Raw genomic sequence first — 23,699 nt, forward strand, 5'->3', positions numbered from 1 at the left:
GTCCAAAGCCCAGCTGCAAAAATAGGAAGGTTATGAGTGAAGCTAGCTAACCCACCATGTAAAAAAATCATAGCTACAGAAAAGTAAACCAAAAGACATCCCGCCCTTCGGGAGAAAGGAATCTCCTTCACAGAGAGCTATGACGCCTTGTTGGAAGCCAGAGTCCCAGTCCCGCACTACTGTCACCAAGTGCGAGACCCGGGGCTCCTCACTGAATGTTAGGCCAAGAAAGAACACCGTTTGAAATAGCCCTGCTCAATCCCTTAGTAGCTTGGCACGAGCAGCCAGGCTTATCTCCAAGGCACGAGTGTACAGTATGTGCAACCACACTCACAGCAACCCACTGGTGACACCACAAATGGACTCCACACGAGTTTGGTTAAAACGAGTATAAACTTTAGACAAAAAGATATACGATCAGACCACATGATACAAAAGCCAACATAGAATAAAGGGTAATATTCGTTCCGGCTGGCTGGTAGGTTCAAATCCCAACCACCACTTTCCAAATGCTATGTTGGTCATAATGTTCGAATCACACATGTTTCAATGGACAAACAATAGTGCACTACTTAACGATACAATCCTGTGCCGGCCAAAGAAGAAATAATACAATGCATAACGATAAACCGCGGTACCTTGCAATGGGAGAAATAATGCAATGCGTACCGCTACAATCCTGTAATGCGCAATGAAGGAATAACGCAATGCGTCACACCCCAATCACGTACTTTGCAATGAAGAAATAATTGCAATACGGGTTGCTACAATCATGTACTTAGCGATGAAGAAATAATGCAATGCAGGCCGCTACAATCATGTACTTAGCAAAGGAAGAAATAATGCAATGCGTAGCACTATAATCGTGTACTTCGTTATGCAAAAATAATGTCAGGTGTCATAAGACAGTCCGGCAGTTCGTTAGCAGCAATATTGGCAATGTGTATTGCGACAATCAGCCTCTTCAATAACAGTTGCCGCCTGCACGTATCAACGATGACGCAAAGTACAGCTTCTTACTCGGGCCACAGTACTCCCACTTCTTTCGTCAGTACGAGCCCCAATCTAAGCCGAAGCACAGGCTCACGTCATTAGAAGGACTGAGAGGCAGAGAGAGTGTCCCTATGAGCCCGCACCCCGCCCAGGTAGTGATCCACGTTACCTGGGGGAGCGACTCCACTCTCCTCTCCTCCTCCCATGAACTGGGCGTTCTGTGCAGAACTTTCTCAATGGGCCTCTGTGGCTCGGCCGGGCAGCTCAGCTCCTCCAGGGATGCCGGTCTGGGCCGCGACTGTTGGGAAGGTCTGAGGCGGCTGCGGGGCACACGTACCCCACACCCCCGAGATTACTTTACTCTACTAAAGGTGCAAGTTCACCACAGCACCCACCAGGTCTCCTCTGGCACGAAGCCACACACAACGCTGATGGGACTCCTCGTCGACTCCGAGTGCACGCTCTCCAGGCACTCCTTCCTGCGGTCTCATTTGGCACCAAGTCACGCACACCGCGTTGTAGACTCACTGTCTTCCGGTGCACACGATGATCAGCTGATCACTTCCACAGTCCCAGGTTGCACCAAAGCACACATGCTGCTTTACTGAGACTTACTCCAACTCTGGTGCCCCGATATCCAGGCGCTCTTCACCAACGCCTTCGGCCGCACCACGACACGCTCACAGTGTCCGAGCCTCACTTCTCCTGCGGTGCACAAGCCGACCAGGCACCCTTCTCCAATGACTCCGGTGCACCCCGACACTCACCCTGCGCATCCGAGACTCACTCCACTTCCGATGCAAACATTGATCAGGCGCTCCATACCAATGCGTCCTACGCACCACGCAACGCACCCTGCGCGTCCAAGACTCACTCCACCACCGATGCACATGCCGGCCAGGCGCTCTTCACCAGCACCTGCAGTGCACCACGACACGCACCCTGCGTGTACGAGTCTCACTTCAGCTTCGGTGCACACGCTGACCAGGCGCTATTCACTAACGCCAGCGGTGCACCACGACACACACCCTGCACATCCGAGACTCACTCCAGCTTCAAAGCACACGTTGGTTGGGCGTTCTTCACCCGCTCCTCCTGTGCACCACAACATGCACCCAGCGCATCCGAGTCTCACTCCTCATTCGTATGTCCAAGATCACAGGGCACACCTTCTGAGGGTCTCAAGCTGCCACAACACAATCCCATCACGTCGCTTGAAACTTCTCCAGAAACTTTTATATTCCTGTGTTTCCAAACAGGGAGTCAGCTCACCACGGGCCCTTGGGTTACAAGACACAGCACAAAGCACAGTCTGCGTCAAGCAGGGGGAACCAGCACTCCAAGCACAGTCCCAACAGTCTCCTCCTTGGTTAGAACAGCAAACTGCAGACCAGCCCCAGATCACTAAGCAAGCGTTGGTCCTTCCCAGCAGTCTCTTCGGTTGTTCCTTCCTTAGCAGAGGTTCCTCTTGACCACGAAATGGGTCCAAGCCTTTTCAGCCCCAATCCATTTCTATTCCAACGTTCAGGGGTCTCTGCTCTCCTAGTTATACCCCTAAATGTCTTTGAAGTTCGTTGTGCGCAGGGGTCCCTGACCCCTGCCTAAATCAGTTCTGGGTGTCTCCCTCCCAGTGTCACCTTTCTCCCTTTGACACTGGGGGTCTGGTTCCTTAATCACTGAGCAGGAGACGGGTCAATTGGTTTATAGCAGCAACCCAGGCCTCGTCACCTCCCGGGGCTTCTACTCACCTCCTCTCCAGATGCAGGTCAGCCTGGCGCCATCTCAACCCCTCCCTTGTGTCAAGACCTCCCCCAGCTCCTCTCAGATCCAAACAGAGAATCCATATTCAGCAGATACACACAAAAATGCTTAAAGCACAAAACTCAGCCTCTTTCTAAAAGAGTGGTTTCTGAACACACAGTTACAAAACCACTTTCATAGAAAGATATGTTTATGACACTGAGTTCATACATACTAAACTTCCCCTCTCCATTATAAACTTATAGGAAACTAGGCTAACAAACACAATACCCAGCCTCCCCCATTCTGTCCTATGGGCAGGATGGCCTTTCACCAGTAAAAATAAAATGGAGTGTTTTTCACTGTCAGGACATAGCACACACCTCAGTATATGTCCTGCCTTTTACCTACACTGCACACTGCACCCTGCACCGGGGTTATCCGGGACCTACCACAGGGGTGCCCAATGTGTATGCAAAAGGGAAAGTAAGGCCTGACAAGTCGTTGCACTTGTCAGGACAACATGCTAACTTAGCACACTGTGTGCAGGCCCTACACTGCAGGCCTGAGTTCCCTTCTCCGCACGCCTTTGTATTACTAGCCCTGGCACACACAGTGCACATCAATAGGGACTTTACTAGTAAGGCAAAAATACCAATCATGGCTAACCAATTACCATTACACTTTACACAGGGAACACTTGTACTTTGACACTGATCAGCAGTGGCAAAGTACCCAAAGCATCTAAATTGGCAACTCTATGTCAGGAAAAAAGTCTAGGGGGAAAGCAAAAGTTTTAGGGAACTTTAGCCCAAAAGGCCAAGTCTTACACGCCTTATAGTGAACGCCAGAGATCCTAGAAAGCCACAACGCTGATGCACCTTCTGTCAACTAAGAGCATCACCATTGGGACATGGAACATGAGAACCATCTAGAGGACAGCCCAAGTGGCAGCCAAGATGAAAAAATACAACCTTGCCCTGCTTGGCATCGGTGAGACCAGATGGACACAGTCCTAACAGAAAAACTGGTTCAAGGAGAAACACTGCTGTATTCTGGACATGAGGAAGAGAACGCCACCCCACAGACTTAAGGACTAGCACTGATGCTAATGCCAGTAGCCCACAGAGCTCTAATTGGATGGGAAGCCCACGGTCCCAGACATCACAACGACCTTCTGCACAAAGATAAAGAGGATCAACATCTATGTTATCCAGTGCTGGGTACCTACAAATGACAACAAAGAAGAGGAAAAAGAACAGTTTTACAACATTCTTCAGTCCATCGTGGAGAAATGACTTTAGAGAGACATCACCATACTGATGGGGGACATCAATGCCAAGATTGGAAGCGACAACACTGGGTACGAAGAAGTCACAGGCAACCATGGCCTCGGTGTCATGAATGAACTTGGTGAAAGGCTTCCAGAGCTCTGTGCCCTGAACTGTCTGGTGATAGGTGGCAGTGTATTCTCACACAACAGAATACTCTATGGGTGTCACCAGACCATTTAACAGAGAATCAGATCAACCATGTCTGTATTGCCAAGATGTTCTGCTAGTCCCTGCAGGATGTGAGAGTGAAGAGCAGACATGGCGTCAGACCATCACCTTGTTGTGGCCTGGCTAAAGCATGGATAGAACCAAAAAAACAACGCCAGTGATTTAACACCACCCTCCTCAAACATGACCAGAAACGGAGTGAATACTCTGTCACCCTCAGTAACAAGTTTCAAGTCCTGCAAGAACTAGAGGATGAAAGAGACCCAGTAGAAAGTCAGTGGGAGAAGATCAAAGAAGCAGTGACATCAACTTGCCAGGAGATACTGGGTTCCAACAAACACCAGCATAAAGAATTGATTTCCACTGAGACTCTTCGTAAAATCAAAGAGAGAAAGGAAAAAAAAGCAGCCATCAACACCAGTGGAACATGAGCTGAAAAGGCGAAAGCTCAAGGTAAATATACCAACACCAACAAGGAAGCATAGAGAAGCTAAAGAGCAGACATGCGGAAATTCATTGATGGTCTTGCCACCGAAGCCCAGGAAGCAGCACGCCATGGAAACTTGGAATAACTCAACGACGTAATAAGGAAACTCTCCGAAGAAACAGCAAAGCAGAAAGACCTGTTAAAGACAAATGTGGGAAGTCAGTCATGGGTAATGAAGGCCAACAACGAAGACTGGTGGAGCACACTTTCAAAACTGCTGAACCAGCTTGTGTCGCAGTCTCCACCAGTCATATAGCCAGTCGGCTGCAGCAGATCAACCAAGGATGAAACAGGGCAAGCCATCAAACACCTGAGAAATGGGAAGGCAGCAGGACCTGACAGCATTCCTGCTGAGGCACTGAAGGCAGACATTGAAACATCATTAGACATAATCTACCCCATGTTTAGAAGGATCTGAGAAGAGGAAAAGGTGCCATCAGACTGGAAGGAGGGATATGTTATCAAGATCCCCAAGAAAAGAGATCTGACTAACTGCAAAAACGACAGAGGGATAAGTATTATATCAACTGCAGGCAAAGGGTTCAACAGAGTCATCCAACACAGAATGAAGGAACAAGTCGACGCTCAGTTGCAAGACCAGCAGGCTGGCTCTTGCAAAGATAGATCCTGCACAGACCAGATGGTAACAATGCGCATCATCATTGAACAGTCGATGGAATGGAACTCACCCCTCTATGTCATCTTCATTTACTATGAGAAGGCATTCAACAGTGTTGACAGAGAGGCCCATTGGAAACTTCTCCGCCACTACGGTGAGCCAGATAAACTCATAAGAGTCATCAGGAACTCTTACGAGGGAATGACCTGAAAGTTTGTCTCTTGAGGACAACTCATGGAAGCCTTCCAACTGAGGACTGGAGTCCGCCAGGGTTGTTTACTCCTGCCTTTTCTATTCCTGTTGTCCATAGACTGGATCATAAAGACATCTTCAGCAAGGAGAAAGAATGGGATCCAATGGACATCTTGGACACAGCTCGACGACCTGGACTTTGTAAATGACCTGGCCTAACTCTCCCATACCCATCTTCAGATGCAAGAGAAGACCAAAAATGTGGCAGCCACATCAGCACAACATGGCCTCGACATCCACAAGGGAAAAAACCAAGATGCTGAAGGCTAATATGCCAGCACTACTGCAGGCGATGCACTGGAAGAGGTGGAGGCCTTCACCTACCTGGGCAGTGTCTTAGACAAGCAGGGCGGTACAGACACCAACGTCAAGTCAAGAGCCGGCAAAGAAAGGGCTGCCTTCATTCAGCTAAACTAGAACTGGAGCTCCAAAGACCTAATGCCACAAACCAAGATCAGGCTCTTTAACACCAACGCAAAATCAGTCGCTCTATATGAAGCAGAAACTTGGAGGGCAACAGTGACCACCAAAAAAGTAATCGGCACGCATCTGAGGAAAATCCTCCAAATCTGCTGACCAAACACCATCAGCAACAACGACCTATCTCAGCAGGCTTTACAACTCCCTGCTCATGAATTAATACTGAAAAGACGCTGGGCCTGGATAGGTCACACCCTCCACAAGCCCGTATCAAACACCACAAGGCAAGCTCTGACCTAGAACCCTCACGGGAATAGCAAAAGAGGAAGGCAAACAAACACCTAGCGCCAAGGCCTCCAGGCTGACTGCAAGATGATGGATTACTCCCGGAGTCAGATTGAAAGAAAAGCCCAGGACAGAGGTGGCTGGAGAGTCCTGGTTGATGTCCTACACTCCAGGAGGGGTAGTAGGCACAAGTGAGTAAGTAAGTATGAATGCCCTGAAGATCACTTCTCCTTCATTTTCTTTCTTTGTGTCTCTGTCTGTCTTCTTTATGAACAAACTCCTCTCTGTTAGGGACTCTTTAGAGTTGAGTGGTGCTTCTAGCTCTTCCGATCGTTTACAGCAGTCGCTTGAACGGCTATTGGCTTCAAGGCATTATTAACAGAGTTTAGCACTCTGTCATTTAATAAAAGGGGTTAAATTGGTATCTCTTGATACCCCCTGTCTGGCTTGTATCCTACAACAGGTAGCCACTGTTGTGGCACCAGTGGAACACAACTTAGTCATTTCTTTGTTTACTTCGCCTCTTTTCCCTCCAGTCTGGACAAAGGCCTTTAGGATTCCTTTGCTGAAGAAGCCTAACCTGGACATGGCCAACCTAGGCCACTATTGACATATCTTCTTGTTACCAAGAAATACCAAGGGGGCTTAGAGAGGAGTCAATACCCAGATGTTTTCTTTCATCTTAAGTAGGGTTTTGAACTTTCTGTGGAACTGTGGTTGCCCCGTGTATGATTTTGAATCGGAGAGACACAGGAGAGGGACCGTGCCTGATCTCTTCACCGCCTTCCACACAGTATCCCTCGTGGTACTTCAAGAGAAGCGGCATGCGACTGGGCTATGAGGAATAGCTCTGAGCTGGGTTTCCTACTTTATTTCTAACCAAAGTCACTCCTCCACTACTAAGCTGATCTTCAGAGTGACTCGGGGCTCTTCCTTCAGTCCAACACTTTTCAGCATTTATGTGGCTCCTCCGCTCAGTCTCTTTAGATCCTTCAACTAGTCTTGCATGTGTTGATACACAGCTTACACTGAGGCCCGATGGGAACACTGAGCTGGCACCAATGCCTCAAGGGGCCACAATCCCCTGAGACAGAATAGAGACAGAACAGAGGTGGCAGGTTTGCGACACCCATCTTCTGTCTGCTCAGCTTCTTGTTCACAGTGCTTTGGGCCAATTCACTCTTTAATAGTTAAATACTTGGGTGCCTGCTTTGATGACAAACTATTGTTTAAACCTCAAGTGTACCAGGTTTCTGCTACTTGCCTTTCCTACCTGAAGCTTTTTTTAATCCTCTTCTTCCTTGTCTGCCTGACTCACACCGATAATCTTCAGGCTCTTGTTGACAAGCAACTTGATTCCATAATGCTCTGTTGTTGTGGCTTCCAGTTTCTAAGCTTCTTCCTTTTCAACTAGTTTAAAATGCAGCTCACCTTCTGCTTCAACTTCCTATTAAAGTTTCTGTAGTTGGACATCACTGCAGGTTTCATAGGATACCAGTTCATAAACGCACCCCCAAATTAGGGTAACCCTATAATCCCAAAGGGGGCATGGGAATTTCCAAATTACACCAAATATTGCTTCAAAAGGAGCACAGTTTTACAAACAAGTCATAAATGAAGAATGCAGCTCAAAAATTGATTCTCCAGCTTACAAAATAGTAAACATTTATTGACGGTTACACATATCATACTCATGATTGGGAAGAAGTCACAACAATATAAAATCATAAATCACACAAACAAACTAAATTCAAAATATCACGGGACTCATATATACAAATCTCATATCTCATTGAATCCAATTAAAAGACATTATAAATGAGAAGGGTCTAAGAACAGTCTTTGCTCGTCTTATAATTTCTATGAGGGAACATCATGAGGACAAGAAAGTAGTTTCCAACAATTCAAAGTCCCGATGGCAACCAAAGAAGACAACGGCTGTACATCAGTCAAAAAGTAATTAATTGGAGGCAGCCAGAATCATGCAGATTTATGAATTTAATTTGGGTGATTCCAGTTCAACACCTGTGCAATAACTAACATCATTGGTCATCGACACAGATAACTGACTGGACATTCAAGAACTTCTCTGGTCCAGAACTCTGCACAAATCCATCCACCACCAGCAGTATACCCACTACCAGCACTGTACCCACCACCATCAGTTTACCCATCACCATCAGTGTACATATCACCATCAGTGTACCTATCACCATCAGTGTACCTATCACCATCAGTGTACCCACCATCAGCGTACCCACCATCAGCAGCACTGTACCCACCACCAGCACTGTACCCACCATCAGCAGTGTACCTATCCACCACCAGCAGTGTAACCACCATCAGCAGCGTACCTATCCACCACCAGCAGTGTACCCACCATCAGCAGCGTACCTATCCACCACCAGCAGTGTACCCACCATCAGCAGCTTACCTATCCACCACCAGCAGTGTACCCACCACCATCACTACCCACTACCAGCACTGTACCCACCACCAGCACTGTACCCACCATCAGCAGTATACCTATCGACCACCAGCAGTGTACCCACCATCAGCAGCGTACCTATCCACCACCAGCAGTGTACCCACCATCAGCAGTGTACCCACCACCATCACTACCCACTACCAGCACTGTACCCACCACCCGTAGTGTACCCACCACCATCAGTTTACCCACCATCAGCACTGTACCCACCATCAGTAGTGTACCTATCGACCATCAGCACTGTACCCACCATCGGCAGTGTACCTATCCACCACCAGCTGTGTACCCACCTTCAGCAGTGTACCTATCCACCACCAGCAGTGTAACCATCACCATCAGTTTACCCATCACCATTAGTGTACCCACCATCAGCAGTGTACCCACCAGCAGCACTGTATCCACCACCAGCACTGTACCCACCACCAGCAGTGTACCCACCAGCAGCACTGTATCCACCACCAGCACTGTACCCACCACCAGCAGTGTACCTATCGACAATCAGCAGTGTAACCACCATCAGCAGTGTACCTATCCACCACCATCACTGTAACCATCACCATCAGTGTACCCACCATCAGCAGTGTACCCACCACCATCACTACCCACCACCATCACTACCCACCACCAGCACTGTACCCACCATCAGCATGGTACACACCACCAGCAGTGTATCCACCATCAGCACTGTACCCACCAACAGCACTACCCACCACCAGCACTGTACACCCCACCAGCAGGGTACACACCACCAGCACTACCCACCACCAGCAGGGTACCCACCATCAGCAGTGCACCGACCACCAGCAGTGTACCCACCACCAGCAGGGTACCCACCACCAGCAGTGCACCCACCACCATCACTACCCACCACCAGCACTGTACCCACCATCAGCATGGTACACACCACCAGCAGTGTACCCACCATCAGCACTGTACCCACCAACAGCACTACCCACCACCAGCACTGTACACCCCACCAGCAGGGTACACACCACCAGCACTACCCACCACCAGCAGGATACCCACCATCAGCAGTGCACCGACCACCAGCAGTGTACCCACCACCAGCAGGGTACCCACCAAAAGCAGTGCACCCACCACCAGCAGTGCACCCACCACCAGCAGTGCACCCACCACTAGCAGTGTACCCACCACTAGCAGTGCACCCACCACTAGCAGTGTACCCACCACTTGCAGTGTACCCACCATCAGCAGTGCACCTATCCACCATCCGCAGTGTACCCACCACCAGCACTTTACCCACCACCAGCAGGGTACCTATCCACCATCCGCAGTTTACCCACCACCAGCAGTGTACCCACCACCAGCAGTGTACCCACCACCAGCAGTGAACCCACCACCAGCAGAGCACCTATCCACCACCAGCAGTGTAACCTTCATAAGCAGTGCACCTATCCACCACCAGCAGAGTACCCACCACCAGCGGTGTACCTATCCACCAGCAGTGTACCTTAGCATCAGCAGTGTACCCAACATCAGCAGTGTACCCACCACCAGCAGTGTACCCACCATCAGCAGAGTACCCACCATCAGCAGTGTACCCACCACCAGCAGTGCACCTATCAACCACCAGCAGAGTACCTATCAACCACCAGCAGAGTACCTATCCACCAGCAGTGTACCCAGCATCAGCAGTGTACTCACCACCAGCAGTGCACCCACCATCAGCAGAGTACCGAAGCAGGAAGAAGTGATTGTTATGAGGACTTTAAATTGAGGTGAGACATTTTAAGTGTTTACAAAGACATATGATCGGTATCAGGAGAGGACACAGGGATTCAGACAAGGAAAATGGTCCAGAGAAACAGTGATGTCCCATCATGCAGCACTGTAAGAAAGCAGATTATCAAAGCACTGTCAACCAAGGGGTAAATGCACCGAGATGACATGCTTGAGATAGTGGAGGCCAGAGAATCCTAATTACATTTACATGCACTGAATAAGCCTTGACATTTCAAAGGGGGGTAGCTGGCAGAAGGCTGCAGACTCACTTGAACAGCCACTGTAGTACTGGTGAAATCACAGCAAAGAAACCGAGGTTGACACCTTCCCTTTTTGAGGCTAGAAAAGTCAAACTAAGCAGGGGATACTCTCTAAATGCCTGGGCTAAACCACAGACACAGACAGAGTCACAAGAAGTCAATAAGAGACCACAAGAGACTGAGTGAGAAGCTCTTGCTACTGACCATCATTTCCGAGTTGTTCCAGTTTTGTGGAAAAAGCTCTTCTTTCACGAGGTACTGCAACCGGGCAATGTCGAAGAGTTTAGATCCAGGCTTTCCACTGTTCAGGATGGGCTCCAAATACTTCCAAAATGTCTCGAGGGGTTTGGCGGCGTTCTTCTTCAACTTTTCGTCTACTAAAACTGGAAAAGATTTTATTTTAGGGTCAAAAACGTGCAGGTGTAGATAAGTTATGATGGATGAATTTACTATAAGAGCAAAGCAGCTACACTACACCTGGTGGAGTGGATACCTACACTGAGACGAGAGCAGGTAAGAGGGTTGAGTGATGGGTGGGTGATCGCTCACCCAGAGACCACAAGCTCACAGGTTTCAATCCCAGCAAGTTAGACACATCCTTATATTCCTCAGTGATGAGGAAATGTATACAGTTGAGATTAATAATAAAGCTCAACTTTGCCCTCACTTCAGAGACTCTCATGGAGCCAATCCTTAAAAACCATTCATCCTCACGCCTCTTTTCACTCACAACACTTTCTCAAGTTGTGTCTGGACCATGACACAGGTCCCACTGTATTCATCAAAGAAGGAGGTACTGGGGCTTGGTAGGTCCAGCATACGAGCCCCGTGTCACTATGGCAAAAGCAAGAGTATTCAGTTCCTAAGGGGAGGGAGGGAAGGAAGGAAAAAGGAGGGATACCAGGTGCTAGCAAGGGAAAGGAGAAGGGAAGATAGAAGTAGAATAGCTCCAATTCGGATCAAGAGGCCTCCCACACCCCAAAGGGTGTCATGCTTCATCATCGGACAGCTCCTCGTTGGCCCGGTGCTGCAAAGCCCAACAGGCCCGGCAAGGGGGCTCTTTGCCGTAGATCTTCTCTTTTTGCTGATGTGAAGCCACAAAGTAGTAGTGAGGTGTATGTGTAGTGAGTTGAGATGGGGAGTAGGTGCCTGTGGATTAAAAATAGCTATCGGAATCCCACAGAATATTTTATTAGCTGGGTTCCTATGCTAAAAGTAAAAACAAATGACTGAAGAGTCGTAGCTGAAGAGTGGAAATGATACCCACTTGAGCTTAAGATAATGTGTGTGATGTGAAAGTGGTCAACATGTTTCCTGCCTGTGTCGTCTAAAGGGTCTTGGCATTTCATCAGGACCAGAAGACCCTCATCTACTCTCGTGGGGACGGTGTGGGAATGTGTCTAAAAGTTCCCGTCCCCAACAGTCTGGACCCATGTGGTAGTCCTGTGTGAAAGTGAAAAAATTAAAAAGGAATGGATGTATACCTCCTGAAGGAGGGGGTCTATCAGCCCCAGAAGTGACGTTCAGAGTAGTTGCAATGAGGCAAAAGAAAAACATCAAATGCAGTCCTATGAAACGCAGGACCTACCTGCGTCTGACCGTCATGGGGGATCAGGTCCCACTGTCACATGTCCCGTGCAGGCCCATTGCTGTTTTCCCTATGCTAGTATGAGCACACTGCAGTCTTTACTGTGCTTTGCACACGTTGCTATACACACGTATTTTGCTTTGTGTCACTCTGTACCTTCACACAGAATTTACTGCTATTTTTGTGTTCTTCATTTTACTGGGATTTAATCTGAACACTGTAGACAAGGTCAAACAACTTTGTCACTTGTTATTCTATGTGCTCTAGCACATAGACAAAACACACACATGCAGCTGTTGTTTGGGAACACATACTCTTTGTTGCACAGACAGGCAAATACACAGATGAGATTGTGACTGCACCTGAGATATAGAACCTTCATCTGTGCATACTAAGGTATGGGATCCGCTGCAAACACCCCAAGATCAATTGACATATAATCACTTTGCTTCTGTAGAAGAGGGGGCGGTTAGTTTACTCTCTCTTGTATAATGACCGCTCCTTTTAAGATTTACGGATTATTTAATAGCTGACCGTATTTGTGTTAGGCATCTTCTTACTTATTGTGGCACGTATACTGCATACTAGAACCCAATAGTTAAAATAAATATTGTATACCTTTCTTCTGTCTCTATCACATCTTATTATGGACAAGTACGAGTGTGAGAGTTAGAGGGTGTGCATGTCACCGCGATTCCTGGAAGGGTTGGGAGTGCTGTGCTCTGGGGTGTCTAATCACTTGTTCCTCTGTGAGTGAGTAGAAGGGCAAGTGAGACACTATGACTAGTCGATCCTGGGCTAATGAGTACTAAGGCGGTAGGGTAACTCAGTCCCGGCTTACAAAGGTTCTATGGTCCCAAGCACAGTTCTGTAATTTTGCAAAATCCCTGCAACACCACACATTATTTCACCTACAAACATCCACCCTTCCCACCACACCATCTCTCCTGCAAACCTCATAGATTGAGCACAATTATATTACAATCCCATCACATTATTTACTGTCAAGCATCCACCAGTCACCGCACATCCTATCAAATGCAAACTTCCACTGGTCACACAACATCATCTCACCTTCAAGCATCCATCCAATCTCGCTGCATCATTTCACCTGCAAACATCCACTGGCCCTACCACAAGATAACATCTTCAAACATCCAATCCCACCACTTCATCTACTGTCAAATATCTGCTAGCATCATCACACCTGAAAACATCCACATCATCTCCCCAGCAAACACCAGGCCCCCCACATAATCTCCCCTTTAATCATTCGCTGGTTCCACCACATCATCTCAACTGCAAACATCCACTGCTACTATCAGATCATTTCTCTCCTGTAAAAACTGCGTGGGACTACAACATCATATCACCTGCAAATATAAAGTCTCATACATCATCTCCTGCACACATCCTCTAGCCCCACCTTATCATCTATCCTACAAATGTTCACTACTCTTTGAGCATGATCTCACCTGCACGTCATTCAGCTGCAAACATCCACTGGTCCCACCACATTATCCCACTTGAAAACATTCCCTGGCTCTAGCATGTCATTTCACCTGCAAACAAACACTGTTTGCATCGCATTATCTCACTTTCAAGCATGAAGCCTCACAACATAAACTTACCTTCGAACTTCCACTAGCCCCAACGCATCATCTCAACTGCAAACATCTTGCAGTCCTACCACATCATATCACCTGCAAACATTAGGTACCACCACATAAACTCACCTTCAGTAATCCACGGGTTCCACCACATAATCTCACCTGCAAATACCACTGGATCCAACAAATCATTTCACCTTCAATCCACTGTTTCCAACACATACTCTCACCTTAAGTGATTCACAGGTTCCACCACATCATCTCATCTTCATTCATCCACTGGTTCTACCACATTATCTCACATGCACTCATCCACTAGTTCCACCCTATCATCCCATCTTCAGTCATCCACTGGTCTCTCCGTATCATCTCACCTTCAATCATCCACTGGCTCCACCACATAATCTCAACTGCAAACATTCACTGGTTTCACCACATCATTTCACCTCCCGTCATCCGCTGGTTCCAGCACATCATTGCACCTTCAATCGACTGTTTCCACCCAATCATTTCACTGTCAGCAATCCACTGGTTCCAACACATCATCTCACCTTCAGTCATCCAAAGGTTCCACCACCTCTTCTCACCTTCAGTTCCACCACATCATCTCACCTTCAGTCATCCAGTGGTTCCACTACATCATCTCATATTCAGTCATCCAGTGGTCTCTCCGCATCCTCTCACCTTCAGTCATCTATTGGTCTCTCCGTATCATCTCACCTTCCATGATCCACAGGTTCCACCACATCATTTCACCTTCAGTCATCTAAAGGTTACACCACATCATATCACCTTTAGTTCCACCACATCATCTCATCTTCAGTCATCTACTGGTTCCACTACATCATCTCATATTCAGTCATCCAATGATCTCTCCGCATCTTCTCACCTTCAGGCATCTACTGGTCTCTCCTTATCATCTCACCTTCAGTTATCCTCAGGTTCCACCACATCATCTCACCTTTGGTCATCCACTGGTTCAACCACATCATCTCACCTTCGGTCATCCACTGATTCCACCACATCATCTCATCTGGGGAGCCGCTCGCAGCTGTGTGCAGAGTTCGTGACTTTGACCTTAACACCCTGTTCGTTTGCCTACAGAAGTGGTGGAGTGGAGCTTTGGTCATTTTACCGTGGCCGAGGAGAGTGTGAGGCGCTTTCAACAGGGGCCGGGACTGCGAGACCCAGGGTTCCGCGCAGGATCAACGCAGCGCACCTGGAGTCTCTTCCCGCCCCCTGCTCCTCCTATAAAATCGTGCCCCTGACGCATAGCGGGACGCGTGTGCGGGACGCCGGACGAAGCCCGGACAAAGGGCGGACAGTCTTAGACAGTCCGAGACAGGCCGAGACTGGACTGGACACGCTACTCAGCCCTTACTGTCTTCGTTTTGCGTGGTTTGCAGTAAGACTATTCATACTTGTTTCTACTTCTTGGATATACCGTCATCCATTATAACACTGTTGTTATTTGGTTATTATTACTAGTTCAAGAAGAATGCCTAAAAAGAATTTAGCGGCGGGAGGTAACTCAATAGAAAACTATATGATACAAGTAGTCTCTAAGATTAACAACGAGAGGCGCGAATCCTTAGGTCTTAGCCTGTCCCCTAACTTATCTCCCCTAAGCCCTTCACCTGATTCACCCTGGATTGATAAACCTTCTCAGGTCGAGGGAAGTGCAGTTTTAGACTCTGATACCTTAGAACATGGCATTTCAAACCTGAGTACTCGTACAACACAGGGTCAAGACATAGCTCGGGCTAATGACTCGGAATGTCAGGTAGTTGACACTGATCAAGACCAAGATCAAATTGTGCAGGAGAGTGAGCAGCCAAATAATGAAGCTGATCCCCCAGTTCTAGATCATGCGCCACGTGCCATCAGAAAATGTAGAAAAACTCAATTATACCGTGGTGGAGTTCTTTTAGGGAAGAAGAGGGTTGCGTCACCCGTGAGAAGTAGGGACAAAAGCAGGGGGAAAGTAGAAGAACCCGAGAAGTATAATGTGGATGAGGAGTTATTATCAAGATTAGCTGATTTAATTGACACTAAACTTAAAATCTTAATTAAACCAGTAGTGACCAAATTGGACAAGCTAACTGCTGATATAAAGAAACTAGGTGCAGATCAAAAAAAGTTAGTAGAAGCTGTGTCTAATATATCAGACACAGTTACCAGCCTAGCTCTACCCGTAAAAGAGGCTCTTTTTCCTTCATCTGAGGGAGGCACTACCTCAAACACTATACACGCAAATCTACAGGAACAGTCCTCAACTACAGCGACACATCATTTACTGCCAGGAGATACATTACCCCCAATTCCACCTGTAATACCTGCACCTACTACAGAAGAAGTTATGGTACAGTTTCTGGAAGATGCGGCTCCATTAGTACTGGTATTGGCTAACGTCCCCCCACTAGCCCCAGACCAATCAGAATCCCCCCCGGCAGTAACAAGTAAGGCCCTGCACTGGTTATCAGGCAATATGCAGCTGGCCCCGTGGGGGAAACAACAGCTAGCTGGTGACATTAAGTCAGCCAGAAGGGTCCCATGGATAGGTCAAAACCCTAAAAAATTCAAGGGTGACTGCATTATTATAAATTTTGCCAATTCTACAGTTTTACCAAACATCCTGCCAAATATTTTGCCGCCGCAGCGCAGAAGAGGTACCATCATTCCTCTCACCCTAGAATTTTTCGGCAAAAAACAGCGGAGCATGTCCTATCCTAAGCCTACCCATAATTTCACCAGGCCTATATGGCCAGCGACATCTAATGGCTGGGGTTTTGAGGTACCAACTAATAACTGGGGGTATAGTCAGGATAGAAGGGAACGTCCAATACGACCACCCCCTCCAGATCAATATTACTCTACTCATTTTAATAATCACTTTAACATCCCCATCTCCAATAGGTATGGCATCTTCTCAGATGAGGGGGGACTGGATGGGGTGGAATGACTACCTGACACATCTTCTAACCTCCTCCCCACCGACCGATTGCCAGAAGTTACAGACTTTGGAGATATTCTACAAGGGTTAGAACCGCAAGGCAGTAAGGATGGGGGTTTGGTTGGCTGGAATCAAATAGATATACCAGGTTTACCCACTGATATAAACCCAGCCTGTCCTCAAGCTTGTTCTTCGGCTAATCCCGGGACAGATGGGGTACGCTGCTGTACAGGCTTAACACCTATCACTCAAATTGTATGTGGAAATGTGGCTATAATACAACATGAACCAATTAAATATAAGGAGGGGCTATTATCCTGGAATATAGCTGGACTGCAGGATAAATTGTTTAATATAGATTGGTTATCCTTTGTTAAAAATTACCCCGTTATATGCCTCCAAGAAACCTGGGCAGTGGGGAAAAATATACACATTGACGGTTATGAGAGTTTTATAACTTCGGCAGTTCCTTCACCTAGTGGTAGAGCTAAAGGGGGTTTGGCAATCCTTGTTAACTTATCACTAATATGCCTTAAAACTGTACATCACTCTGGCAATAATAATATTCAGGTTGTCGAATTTAAGAGGGGCAGTACAAGTTTTGCTCTGATCAACTTTTATAACGCAGTGAGTCAGTCTGGCGATTGCAATATGGAGTCATTGCGTGAATTCCTAAGGGCCAAAGATGATTCCCTTCCCCGCCTTAAGATAATAGCGGGTGATTTCAACACTCATTTATGTGGGAATCCTAGCCTGAGTCCTGTTGGTCATTTGGGTTGTAACAATCTGGAAGGAATACACTTTGATCACTCGCGAAGGGGTTCATGTTTAAATGACTTAATGAATGAATATAACCTTTTCACTGCTATGTCAATAGTTGAGGAACAAACTGTATTTTCAACCCCTACTTTTAAAGGTCACGCAACAGGGTCATATATAGACCATATTCTATTATCGGCAGAATTTGTTAATTTTGTTGGGGATTTTTCGATTATTTCAAGCATTTTTAGCGATCACAATCCTTTATGTATTACTATGGGTGTGAACTTACTCGAAAAACATAACCCTCGAGAGGACTGTGGTACCATTAAATGTATTAATGGTAAGCGACGCTTAAAGTGGTCAATGGTGGACTGTAAGCAATTTTATTTTTCTATCAACAATGTATGCCATCATGATCTGATAACATGTACATCTACTGCTTCAGCACCATTACAAATTCTGACGTCTTTTAATGAGATTGCTAAAAAGGTGGAGTCACTTTTAACGTTACCTGCTAAGAGGATAGCTAACTCATCCAATAATCCAAAATGGTTTGACAGCAACTGTTCGAAGGCCAGTCGCGAGCTCAAGAAAGCATTAAAAACAAACCAGAGAGATCCTTCAACCATCAGGGTGTTGCGGGCTGAGTACAAAAAGTCTCTTGCCATTCGCAAACGTGCTATTAAGAAAAGCGTTTGGGAGTCCTTGTTAGATCCAGAGATACTAAAAAATAGCTCTAAGTTCTGGGAGATCATTAACAAGCCCTTATTTGATCATCCCAGTATTTCAAGTACAGGCACCAAAATCCCAGAAGAAGTTTGGATTAACCACTTCAGTTCCATTTTTAAAGGTAATGGTTCCCAGGTACAATGCAGTCTAAAAGAAATTAGTGAAAAATCCCTGTTCTTCACAACTGATGAGGTAATAAAGGGCATAGAAGGCCTATCAAACAACAAGGCCCCAGGACCTGACGGTCTCCCTCCTGATCTTTTTAAATCTTGTATAACACTCTGGGCACCGGTCCTTACAGCTGTACTTAATGCTGCTGTGCTTTGTGGATGCCCAAAATCATGGGGGGTATCCACTATTGTGCCTATTTTTAAAAAAGGAGACCGCAGTAGCCCTGCCTGCTATCGACCAATATCTTTAATAAACTCCGTGGTTAAAGTTGTGGGAGGAGTAATTTTGAACAGATTGGTCAGATGGTCAGAAGAAAATAATATAATATCTTCAATCCAGTATGGATTCAGGCCTGGTCATTCTACGATTTCACAATGTTTAAACTTATACCTCATCATCGCGAAGTATACTAAGGCTCGAAGAGGAACGATCCATATGGCGTTCATGGATCTTTCCTCGGCTTTCGATTGTGTGAGCCGGGGGAAGCTCTGGGACGCCATGCTAAAAATGGGTGTGGATCCAAACTTAGTTGATTTGTTAGATGATATGCACTCGGACACCAATGCAAATGTCAGATTCACCCAAGACCTGAATGTGACCAAAGACTTTGGGGTGCATCGTGGTGTCCGACAAGGCTGCATCCTGGCCCCATTCCTTTTTAACTTATACATAAATGATCTGGAAGAGCATCTTTTAAGCACCAATACGGATTATCCGTACATAGGCCGTAGGGGGCTGCCAGTCCTTTTATATGCGGATGACGCAGTTCTCCTATCAAGAACAGCAAACGGACTACAAATCTTACTAGACTCCTTCCATTCTTTCATGACCTCAAGAGAGTTAAGCATTAATAACTCTAAATCATACATAATGAAGGTCGGACAGGGAAATAAAAAAGTAAACTGCCTAAATGTAAATGGTGTACGTATTCCTACTACACATACATTTTCCTATCTCGGGGTCCTCTTTGACAGTCAATTAAATTGGGGACCCGTGATTGAAAAAAAGAAGGGAGAAGTCACTAGGGTAAACGCGGCAATAATGGACTTTTCTAAGAAAGTGGGCAATAGTCCAGTTGCCGCCTTGCTCCAACTTTACCAAGCAAAAAGTGTCTCCACAGCGTGCTATGGAAGTGAAATTTGGGGTTATGTTCCTCCGGATCCCTTACAGACTGTTGAAAATAACTTCTTGAAATTAGTATTAAGGGTTCCCAGGGGCACGGCCAACTTCTCCGTGCACGAGGAACTGGGGGTTTCCTTCGTAAGTGACAAGATTGCTGTTAATCCCATGTTATGCTGGATGAATTGTTGGTTAAATGATAACATTCCACTAACCCAGCTTATTTTAAGAGAGTCACTCACATGGGACAACAGGATGAAGGTTCCCTGGTTAAAGTATCTTTTTAAGTGCTTTGCTGATCTAGGTCGCCCTGAACTCTTTTTATCCCCTGAATCGATCACTAAACAGGATGTTATAACGGTCAAGAAAGCTTTTATTGATCTTAGAATCCAAGATAGGGAATCACGTGAGCTAAAAAAAGAAAGTGTTCGTAATCATGTATTAGTAAAAAGCACCTTGCTCATGGAACCCTATTTATCCTGGCAATTGTCCAGTTATGACCGTTTCTTACTGATCAGGTTCAGGTTTAATCTGTTTCATTTTCTGCTGGCTGTACCTAGGGGATCTCATCGTGGACAAGTGTTGCCGGCTTGCGGCTGCGACGATATGTCTCCGCAAGACCTGGCACACTTTCTTTTCTTTTGTCCCTTTTATACTGTACCGAGGAATCTATATTTAAAACCCTGTCTGAAAAAACTAAATTTTATACAATATCGTCCTGCACTGCACTTTCTACAGCTATTAAGTTGTGAATATACCTTGTATCTATGTAGTTTTTTAAAATTGGCAGTAAAATTTAGAAATAGTATGGAAGGATAAAAATAATATATGAATTGCTATTACCTCTTTTTTATAATGGACTCCACAAAATACTCTGAATGCTTGTTGTATATTTGTCTTCACCTGCTTATCTTACAACTGTATTTTATCTTTATGTATTAATGTGTTCTTTTTAAATGTAGTGTAAATGCTTTTATGGTTGTCAATTCGCACAACCGAATAAAGTTTATTGACTTGACTTGACTTGGTTCCACCACATAATCTTACCTGCAAATTCCACTGGATCCAACACATCATTACACCTTCAATCCACTGTTTCCAACACATAATCTCACCTTCAGTGATTCACAGGTTCCACCACATCATCTCATCTTCATTCATCCACTGGTTCTACCACATTATCTCACATGCACTCATCCACTAGTTCCACCCTATCATCCCATCTTCAGTCATCCACTGGTCTCTCCGTATCATCTCACCTTCAATCATCCACTGGCTCCACCACATAATCTCAACTGCAAACATTCACTGGTTTCACCACATCATTTCACCTCCCGTCATCCGCTGGTTCCAGCACATCATTGCACCTTCAATCGACTGTTTCCACCCAATCATTTCACTGTCAGCAATCCACTGGTTCCAACACATCATCTCACCTTCAGTCATCCAAAGGTTCCACCACCTCTTCTCACCTTCAGTTCCACCACATCATCTCACCTTCAGTCATCCAGTGGTTCCACTACATCATCTCATATTCAGTCATCCAGTGGTCTCTCCGCATCCTCTCACCTTCAGTCATCTATTGGTCTCTCCGTATCATCTCACCTTCCATGATCCACAGGTTCCACCACATCATTTCACCTTCAGTCATCTAAAGGTTACACCACATCATATCACCTTTAGTTCCACCACATCATCTCATCTTCAGTCATCTACTGGTTCCACTACATCATCTCATATTCAGTCATCCAATGATCTCTCCGCATCTTCTCACCTTCAGGCATCTACTGGTCTCTCCTTATCATCTCACCTTCAGTTATCCTCAGGTTCCACCACATCATCTCACCTTTGGTCATCCACTGGTTCAACCACATCATCTCACCTTCGGTCATCCACTGATTCCACCACATCATCTCACCTTCAGTCATCCACTGATTCCACCACATCATCTCACCTACCGTCATCGACTGGTACCAGCACATCATCTTACCTTCGGTCCTCTACCTGTCTCTCCACATCATCCCCCTACTGTCATCGAAGGGACAGAAAAAACTAGTTACTTACCTGTACACTATGGTTCTCCAGTATTGATACCTTTCATAGATTCACATGCTTGTATCTCCCACCATGACGACAGGGAAGATACAAGCATGTGAATCGATGAAAGATTCAATACTGGAGAAAAAACTAGTTAGTTACCTGTACACTATGGTTCAGCAGTATTGATATCTTTCATAGAAGCATGTGAATCTATGAAAGATTAAATACTGGAGAACTTCACTAATTTCTAGTCAAAGTAAGACCGCCATTTACGACTACCTAGTAGCCAAATCCTCATTGTTGTGGTTAATGGGTAGTTGTATTGGATTAACATATGATGCAGCTGAGATCATGCATCATGACTGGCTTGCTATTGTGGGAGAGATGTGGTTGGGCCAAGGGATGTTTGCAGGTCAGATGATGTGTGGACTTGATGATAATCATTTCTAATTCACCAGGTGTGAAACTATTCTGTAGTTTATCCACTGGACATTCATTGATCCTTCCTTGAATGTACAACCACTAGTTCCATCATCAGTATAAATTACTTCTTCACCTGACAAAGCACTAAATTCAGTGAAGAATTTACTACAATCCAAAAAACTATTTTAGTCCGAAACAAAATACTCATTATGAGTCATTTAAAAACATAAACAATTGAGTACAGTGCTACAACAGTGGCAGCATATTCGCATTTTCTTTTGATAACTTAACATTGGACTGACGGGCGACCTCTATCCAGAACATACATTACCATAGCAAACTCCAGAAGGTGGCTGAAGCAGAGCTACCACCACAAACAGCTGTGTCCAAATGGTCCATCCAACCACCTCAAATCCTTACATGTCTCTAAGATGCATCACCTGGCATGATCGACAGGTGCTTTCATCACTATATGTCTGTCCATGCCACAAAGTTGCTATGTAGTCGCAAGCATCTCTCTGTTTCTCCAATACTGAGTGTTGTCCCATACTGGCAGAAGGAGCCTCATATATCCATACTCCCAGCGCCAAGAGACCTGTTGGTGTACGTGCGCTATATAAATACCCACGTAACATAACATAACATTCAAGAATGTTGTTATGTCCCTTCCAAGCTTTACTCACTAAACCACCAATGAGACAAATGTCTAGGATGCTTTGGCAACCTACATCAATAATGGGGCATTTCATCCTCCAGCTCGAGGAACACAACAATGCTCACACTGATGAGTTTGCACCATGGCCAGGCTCACAGTAAAGGTTGCTTACTGGACAATAAATGACACCCCTCCTCATCATTGACCTCATTCTTAGTGCCTGAACATACTCTTATTTCGTTCAAGTCACCTTAGTGACGCAAGACTAGTGTAGATGATGGCAGCGAGCTCTATCTAACCATGATTCAATAGCATCAGTAAGCTGAGCCCTACTGCATTCCAAGCTGCTGATGCTCTCCTGGACCATATTCAGAACCATCCACACAAGCTCCGTGGATCTTCGCTTTCCACGCTAGGCCCGGGTTATCCCAGACATGCTCCGTGGATCTTCGCTTTCCACGCTAGGCCAGGGTTATCCCAGACATGCTCCGTGGATCTTCGCTTACCACGCTAGGCCAGGGTTATCCCAGACATGCTCCGTGGATCTTCGCTTTCCATGCTAGGCCGGGGTTATCCCAGACATGCTCCATTCGCAGTAAGAAGACAACCTTTGTAGAAGAATCACAGAGCTCTAGAAAGGCAATTAATCCTAACTTGCTCACAAAGGTACATGTATAATTCTGCATCCCTAAGAGAGGCAACAAAAGAATCATCTTAAAATTCCACCGAAGAGCCTTTCTAACCTTCTTGAGCAGCAAACATCCTTATTTCTGCCACAAAGCTGAGAACATTGTGAGCATAATGAAGCACTGGTAGCTTCACACATTACTGCATCCACCCAGCAACGGCATTTCCTTTCA

At 46.1% G+C, this 23,699-nt stretch overlaps 1 protein-coding gene across 1 annotated transcript in view; it reads right to left on the reverse strand.

The window, feature by feature from the left end:
- Nucleotides 1-23,699, reverse strand: part of SPAG17 (sperm associated antigen 17) — a 1,802,643-nt gene that overhangs the window by 1,156,531 nt on the left and 622,413 nt on the right. Inside the window, exon 8 of the mRNA XM_085620708.1 lies at nucleotides 10,994-11,172. Within this exon, the coding sequence (XP_085476834.1) occupies nucleotides 10,994-11,172 (179 nt within the window). The remainder of the gene's footprint in view (nucleotides 1-10,993; nucleotides 11,173-23,699) is intronic.

Source organism: Triturus cristatus, chromosome 8 (assembly GCF_964204655.1).
Source record: "Triturus cristatus chromosome 8, aTriCri1.1, whole genome shotgun sequence".
Lineage (NCBI taxonomy): Eukaryota > Metazoa > Chordata > Amphibia > Caudata > Salamandridae > Triturus > Triturus cristatus.